Consider the following 8128-nt stretch of genomic DNA (forward strand, 5'->3'; position numbering starts at 1 on the left):
CTTTTGCAGTTCTGCTTGCTGAGGCTTAGTGTGGGGGAGGAGACAGCTCACAGCAGGTCCAAGCCTGGCTGGAGTCTGGGTTGCTGTCGCTCACCTGCCGCTCTTCCCTTGGCATTGCAGAGGAACAGGGATGAGCAGATGGCAGCAGGGGGGAAGGACAGCCACCTGGGATCCCTGCCATCCACTGCCTGCACCCTGTCCATGGAGGAGAACTCACTGTACAGCTCCAGAGCCAAAGGTAGGAGCAAGGAGAGACTCTGGCCAGGAGCTGCACGAATGTCTGTGTTGGAGTGGAGAAAATTGGTTTCTTTCCTTATCCCTGAACTGAACTGATTTCCGGTGATAGGCACGAATACCACAGGCCTGGCTCCGGGAGTTCACAGGGACACAGGGTGGGAGCAAGACAGCTCGGCAGGCATTAAGACAGACTTGACTGTGTGCAAGAAAGACAGATGAACAGACAAATCCACCTTAGACTAAAAGACACGCAACTGACTGAGCAGAGTGACATTTATACAGAAGTATGGTGTATGGTGACACTATCTAGCTAGCTAGATGAGCAGGCATAGCAGGGCAAAGGCAATGCAGGCAGAGACGGAGCCCCGGCAAAGTGATTCAAGTGGTTAGCTTTGTTCTTTCAGAGAGGCGGAAAGGAAAAGGGGGCACCAGGGGACTGGAGGATGTTAGACTCTGAAACCACAGGGGGGTGTGACTCATCTATAAATGGCCCATGGGCCATTTATAGAACTGCAGACCTCACAGAAGCTGCTGGGAACCATAGGACCCCAGGGTAACCTTCAACCTCCCCCTAGCCTCAGGCTGGGAGTTCAATCACCCAGAGCACTATGAGCCTGATTCGTCACCCATCTGGGAAAGATTTCCTATGGACTCCCCTGTTCTGGATCAGGCTGTCGTCTTGCACCGGGCCCTGCTTGCCAGCTGCCTGCACCTTTTTTTCCATGCTCTCCTGCACTGCAGCTCTCCACCCCCGGACCTCTCCCCCAGGGCAGACCACAGGGCAGGGCTCCCTTCAGACCCTTCTCTAAATACAATGCAGCTTAAGCCTACTCTCAAGAGACTTCATCTCCCAGTCACTAGTGCATGGGAGCAAAGCTACAACCAATGGGTCTAGAGAGCAGCAGTGAACTCCTGGACCAGACAGACAATGCTTTCACTGGTCCTTTACAGGAGCAAATAAAATGGATGCAATGATTCCCAGGGTAGCAGTACTTCCCCATCAGGCTGTGTGATGCATTTGGTCTCCAGGCTCCCCTCATTTGCTTCTTTCTTTCCTCCCAGGAGTTATCCTGGCTAGGGGGACTGTGTTGGACCTGTTTTAGCTGCCATAGAGCTGAAACCCCATTGCACAGCATCATTCTCTTCGATTGCCAGCACAGCTGTTGCTAGCACATTGTGAGGTGCAGAGCCAGCACTCCAGCTGGTTTCAGTAACTGCAGTTGGTTTCAGCCTGGACGCCAGCTGGAAGCTTGGCCCTTGCCAGTCACAGCCTTGGGTTTCTGTACTCAATTTGCCCTTGTGCAAGTGACTGGAGAAGGTGCAGGGTGGTGGAGTCCAGCTACTCTGAGCCACAAACTGTGATCCTACACTGTACCTACACTCCTGGTGGCCTCTGGCGAACTTTTAGTATTGGGCCCCACTTTCTCAGAGACAACGATAATAATAATTGGACAATGGAAAAAAAATGCTATTTTCAGGCCCCCTTTCTTTCTTGGCCCTGGGTGGCTGCCCAGTTTGGCCATGCCCTGACTGTGATGTGCCTGAGAGCTGAGGGATGACTTTGAAGCCACAACGTGTGATATAGCACTGGAACCATGTGTGTGCATAGATGAAGCCCAACAGAGAAAGGAGCTGCAGTCTTGGACATCAAGGCATGGCCTGCCTTGCCAGTCTCACTTGAACCAGGGAGGGAGAGGGCGGCCCGTGAGCAGAGGACAGCCCCTCTCAGTGCACCATGCAGGCTAGGTGCCTTCCCTGCTTTTAAATAATGCTGTTAATTGTGCATTTGAAAATGGCTGCAATGATAGCCTGGCCCTGCTGTTTGCAAAAAACGTCATGGAAATCTTATTTCACAAACAGCTCTTGTGCTCTTCCTGCTGTGGTTTGGCAGATCAGCATTTTGTTGTGATAACGGGCCACTCTCAGCTGTCCATAGCACTCAGACACTTTATCAGTCGGACACTATTTCCCAGGCCAGCTCCACTTCTTGGTCATGCTGCTTTGGGTAGTGACTCAGTGCAGTGATCTCATGCTCTCAGTCCCACAGTACTTTGCACTGAGCTGTTCCCTCTGCATGCCAAGCAGCCCAGCTGGTAGGAGGGTCGGGCTGGATGTGTAGGCAGGTGGGAGGGTCAGGTCCTTGGGCGTGCTGCTGATTCACTGCTCTGCGTCTCGTTCGTGCAATGGCGTAAGGAGACAGAGCCGCCCCCGCAAAGAGCTCAGGGAGGCTCTGATGCCAGGGGAGGAAATGGAGCGACCAGAGGGGCTTCTCTTTTTTTCGTTCCAACCTCTGTACCCCTTGGTTTGCATCTGTCCTGAGTGCTGCTAGGGAGGCAGATGGTTCTGTCTACAAGCACAACAGCAGCTTGCTGCACTCTCAGCCTGGGGTCACTTCACCAGCTCATGCAAATGGTGACTTGGTGCAAGCTTCCTGACTGCTAATGAACAAAGCTCCCCATGCAGTGGCAGCCTCTGCAGCAGACGTGGGGACACTTTTCAGGCCCAATTTAATGAGAGAGCCAGGAGTGGGGAACACCTGTGTCACAGGGCACAGCCTGCCTACTGCCTGGTGGAAGAAAATCAATGCCTGCCCTGCAGGGGGGCACCCCAGGTGGCCTGTACTGACAGGCATGCCCAGATAATGGCTCACTCACACTCACGTGTGCCTGGGCAGCACTGCACACACTCATGGGTCATGTACATGGGCACTCTCACACATCTGCACATACTCCTGGGCACAAGCATGCGCAGCCCGCAGGGACGCTCCCTCTCAGACGTGCAGTGGAAGTTTCTTGCACGCAGGAGTTCAATGCAGCCAAATGAGAGCAGTGGGACGAATCCATGCCAGGGGCAACCCCAAGGGGGAATCAGGCCCAAGGCCTCCATCCAACCTGCACCTCTTTCTTTCATCTCCTTCCATCTTGTCTCTGTCTCAGGCAGGGAGTTGCTTTTTCATTTCCCCCTCCAAAGGAGAAGAATATCCTCAATCCTGCATCTGGAGGCTGCTTATCTGTGATGCCATCAGTCAGCAAGCAGCCTCCCACATCCAGATAGGGCTGAGGAAAGCAGGGAGGGGTGCCTGGCAGGGAGCAGATAAGCCAGAAGAGGAAAGAGCTGCAACACAGCTTGCGGCAAAGCGCTGCCGGTGCTAGGCCTGCACTGGGCTGAATGGAGGTGGCAAGAGGCTGTGGGGAGGTGGAAACAGACCTTGGTTGTGTGGCCTGTTGCTCTGCTCTTTCATGGAGCTGTCGTTTCCACGACTGGATAAAGAGAGATGTTGAGGCTGGCATGGGGATGCCAGGCTTGCTCCTGGGTGGAAGGCATTAGACAGGGCTTTGAAGAGACAGGTGGCTCACCCTGGTTTTGCCCTCTTGCTTGTTTTCTCAGGGTTTTTCATGTTCAAGCATCCCAAAGCTCTTGGCAAACTTGTCACTGGATTCTCCCTTTTAAATGCAGCCCCCTCTGGGGCAGAACCTGCAGCTGGGTACGGGAAGCGCAGTAACAGCACACAGCGCCTTAGAACTGGTGGGGGGATGCAGGGAGCCTGGGAAGGGAATTGCCTAAGCTGGAATTGGGATAAGACCCCAGGGTTTAGCACCCTTGGTAGCCTGCTCCACCATCACGCCAGGGCTGTTACCCCATGGGATTGCCCTGGGGGCAGTGGGGAGTCAGGGTGAGTCAGCATCAGCCCTTACAAGTATTCTTCCAAAGTTGCCGCTGCTTCAGTCGCTCAGTGAGAGGGGCCTCCAGCTCCACTGACCTTGCAGAGAGGCCTTGCTGTCATTACAGCACCTGCAGAGAGATGCTTTCCAGGACATCAAATGGACTGGTAGCAGGAGCCTTTGAATCTGCTGTGCCTGGAGGGAGCCCTGGCAGGGACAGGAAGGATGTGGTGGGTGTGCTGGGAGGAAATGCCACGATAATTGCTTTGCGCTCTGCCAGCTGTGCCGCGGTGCGGCAAGTGGGGTACAGAGTAGAGCCACTGCTGCAGGCAGATCATGTGCACCTAAGCAGGGGCAGGGGGCACATGGAGGGTCGGAGGGATCTAGGCAGCTGGTTTTCCACTGAAAGGTCCCTGCTTCCCTCGAAGCACTGGACTGGGTGCCCTGAGTGCTGTGTTGAGCCCAGCTGGGTCCAGATGCCTCCCACAGAACACAGCCAGACCTGAGGGTAATCTGCTCCCCTTGCCTCCATCCTACAACGTTAGCAGGAGATGCGGTGGATGGTATTTGTCCCCTGGCTGCGTGATCGGGAACTTGGGGAGCCCACATCCTATGCAGTGCTGAGCTGCGCTGGCAGGGTCATGCTTCATACGTGTTCTTTTGCAGCAGCAGGTGCCACAAGGGAGTTCAGTGTGAACATACGGGCTACCGAGTCCTCGGAGCGCTGCAACCTCTGGGGCAGTTTCCTTCTGAGGGCCACGGATGATGCCCTGGAGCTGCAGGATGATGAGACGGGGGGTGTCCTCTACACCTGGCCATACAAGCTCCTGCGGAGATTTGGGCGGGATAAGGTAATCCGCATAGACTGGGGGCAAGGAGGGACAGTGCTCAGGGGTGGGGTTTGCGGGGGCGGCATGAGAATCAGGGCCTCAAGCGGGAGAGGAGTCACCACTCAAATACCTCCCAGTCCGAGTGGCTGAGCTGGGGTGTCTGGGAGTGCCTTGCCCCAGAGCCAGTGTTCCTTCTCACTGCCTCCAGCGCTTCATGTGGGCAGAGCCTGGCACTGGTCTCGTTGGCTTGCTGCAAGCAAAAATGGCTAAGATGGGATAAGACAGCTCACCCACACTGCTTCCTACAGCTGCCAGTGGTGGGGGAAGCTGTGATAGCCCCACAAACGCTGCTTGAACACCAACAATGAGACTGGGCCCCAGTCTGTATCAGATCACCCCTGTTCGTCTTGCAGGGGTTACACCAAGGCAGGCAGGGATGGCTTTCTTGGCAAGAAATACCACAGGGGGAGATGTGAGAAATCCACTCGCATGGCACAAATAAGGCTCTGGGGGGAAAGCAGAACTTAACTTCAGCCGGTCTGCATTGGGACCCGCAGATCCCTAGCACAGGCCTCTCTCCCTCCAGCTAACTGGTGCAGCTGTAGGTTGTTATCCACAGTGTGCGTGAGGGGTGCATCTCCAGCATTGGGAGTGTGACCCCCTCTTTGACTCTCCCCAAACTAGATGACATTCTCCTTTGAAGCCGGACGGAGGTGTGCATCTGGGGAAGGCAACTTCGAATTTGAGACCAGGCAGGGCAACGAGATCTTCCAGGTCATTGAGTTAGCCATCGATGCGCAGAAGACCTATGGGATGGATGACCTGCAAGGGCCGGGGCCCCCTGAAGGCACCTCATGGCCCCCCATCCGTACCCTGAGCTGGACCAAGACCAGTGAGGAGAGGGCTGCCAACGACAAAGCCAAGGCACCTGGGGGGCCCTGGGTCCACCCTTCAGGCAGCATCAAGTGCGTCTCCTCAGAGTTCAATTGGGAAGAGAGGCCAACCAAGGGGAAGTGCGTGAAGTCTACCAACAGCGGCTCTCTCACTAGGGAGACCAAGGGTGGCTTCGTCCCACCCGGGGAGGTTGAGAGCCCCTACTCAGAGCCGTGTGACACCCTCCCGTGGACAGACCCCAGTCGCCCCAGTGCAGCCAAGAACAAGGGGACTCAGGGGAGAGGGGCCCCGGAGTCGGACTATGCTGTGCCCTTCGACACCATTGCCAAGTCCTTTAGGGGTTCTGACTTCAACAGCTTCCTCAGCAGCTTGGAGAAGCTGCCCAAACCCGCCCCGTACTCATTGTACCACAGCATCAAGGAGGCCAGTGGGAAGAGCCAGAACATGCCGCCCATGCCCCCTGCCAGCGCCAAGCCCGACCACATCTATGACGAGCCGGAGAGTTTGTCCCTCCACAAGGTGTATGATGAGCCTGAGGAGGTCAAAGGCGAAGCCTGGAAGCTGCAGGCAATGGCAGAGGACCCCACCGGCCATGAGTACCCCTACAGCTCCCAGCGGGATGACTACTCAGTGCCCAAGAGGGCCGTGCCCAGCATGCGCCAGGTCCCCGGGCAGGGGAAGGAGTGGCTTGGGGACACTGACTATGACAATGTGGCCCTGAGGTTCACCAAAAAGAAGAGCTTGCCATGAAAGGAGAGAGGAGAGGAGGGAGCAGAGACTTCCCAGGTGTCACTTGTCCCTGCCCTCCAGTGGTGCCAGCTCCCAAGCTCCAGCGAGGGCCCGGCGGTGGCATTCTTCTGAGCCTTTGCTTTGCACATGGTCCTCAAGGGGAAAGTTGAGGCTGCCAAACTTATCTCACTAGTGACTGAAGGCCTGGCTCTGCAGCAGAGTGGCAGGGTCCTAGTGCCCTTTACTGAGTATTAAGGGCAGGGACCATGCCTTACTGAGTGCAGGACTGAGCACGCAGATGGCAGCTAACATATAACAACCCTCTCGGATCCTGGTAATCCCCATCCCTTTTCCAGGCACCTCTATTAAACACAGCTTGTAAATCAGCCTCCTTCCCTCATTACAGCCCTGGCTCTCAGGTGGCATCACAGGCCTCCCCAGTCATCCTGTGCGCGGAGCTGCAGGGGAAGGGAGGTGAAAGTGATAGAGAGAGGCGGGCCCATCAGGCCTGTGTGAGCTGGAGCAGCTCAGATGGGATGGCTCAGGGTCCACATAGGCATGGGTCCCTGCAGAGCAAGTCAGGGACATCTCTGCTGGGACGGTGATGGCGGGAGTGGATTTGGTGCAATGACAGCGCTGACACCATGGGGCTGCTAAGTGGGTCGCTGGCTCAGGTAGGGCTGGGTGAAACCTATCTGTGCACCCTGGATCCAGCTGCTCTAATGGGTGCATCTGCCCTATGCCAGCACCTGCAGGGTGAATCCCAGAACAGGTTGCCTCATTGGTTGCTAAAGCAAAGCAAACATAGAGCCCTAGAATAGGTGCACCCCGTTGCTCCAGGCAGGCTCACCCTTACCTGAACCACCCCAGGCAAGTGCTTGTCTTACTTGCATTCCCAATACAGGGGTGCCCTCCCTTCCCAGTAACCTGTTCCCCAAATTGCATGCCAAGACTCAAGTTCAACTTGAACACAAAGCCCTGTGGGTTCAGAGCACTGGAACTGCTGGGGCTAGAGGTGAAACCAGGTGCCTCAGACACACCGAACATATACTTTACCCAGATGTATGTCTGTAGGCAGAGGGCAAGGGCGCAGCCAGAAGAGAGCTGGTGCTCAGCCTACCCCATGTCCTAGGCACCTTGGTGGGTCGCATCTGAGCCCACAGTGTCCTTTCCAAGTTGGCAGCGCATGGGTAGCCATCCCCACTGGCCCCCACTGGAGGGCACTGTTGGCCCGCAGTAAGGGGCTTGGCCCAGCAGCATGGGGAAGCGGACTGGGCTGCTGCTGCAGCAGGGCTCCAGATAACCTGATTCGCCATGAGCTTCAGGACCAAAATCAGGAAGGAAGTAAGGAAGGAGGGGCAGGGGAAAGAAACCCGCAGAACTCCCTGAACAAGCTGTTTGGAGGCAAAGCATGTGGGGTACTTCAAGGCTGCAGACATAGCTCAGCTCTGGGTGTGTCTTAGGAACTGCTATGACCCCCATCCCTGGAAGTGAGTAAAGGGGACATCAGCTGTGTGTTGGAGCACCAGGACTGTCCCTTTTCTCCAGAAAAGGCTGAGTCCCCAGCTCTGGGGGTGCTGAGGCACAGACTGGGCAGCAAAAGGCCTGGGATTTTGGGGCCCGGGGCTTTAGCCCTGACATATGTCTGGCTTTGACATTTGCAAACCTAGGCTGGCCCACAGGGTCCTGCAGAATCCCCCGGCACCTCTGCCGTGTTAGGGGTGCTGTGTTACGTGGGAGCAGGAGTGAGCCGAGGAATGGGACATCTCTGGGATA

General features: G+C 56.1%; 1 protein-coding gene across 2 annotated transcripts in view; it reads left to right on the forward strand.

Moving 5' to 3' along the window:
• Positions 1 to 6738, forward strand: part of DOK2 (docking protein 2) — an 11051-nt gene extending 4313 nt beyond the window's left edge. The window contains exons 3-5 of one of the 2 annotated variants that reach the window (XM_019546132.1): positions 121 to 238; positions 4566 to 4750; positions 5414 to 6738. In XM_019546132.1, the coding sequence (XP_019401677.1) occupies positions 121 to 238; positions 4566 to 4750; positions 5414 to 6373 (1263 nt within the window). In that variant the 3' untranslated portion in view covers positions 6374 to 6738. The remainder of the gene's footprint in view (positions 1 to 120; positions 239 to 4565; positions 4751 to 5413) is intronic. The other variant, XM_019546133.1, reaches the window with a different exon arrangement.
• The last annotated feature ends 1390 nt before the right edge of the window (positions 6739 to 8128 follow it).

This window comes from Crocodylus porosus, unplaced genomic scaffold (genome assembly GCF_001723895.1).
Source record: "Crocodylus porosus isolate Cpor-Errol unplaced genomic scaffold, CroPor_comp1, whole genome shotgun sequence".
NCBI lineage: Eukaryota > Metazoa > Chordata > Crocodylia > Crocodylidae > Crocodylus > Crocodylus porosus.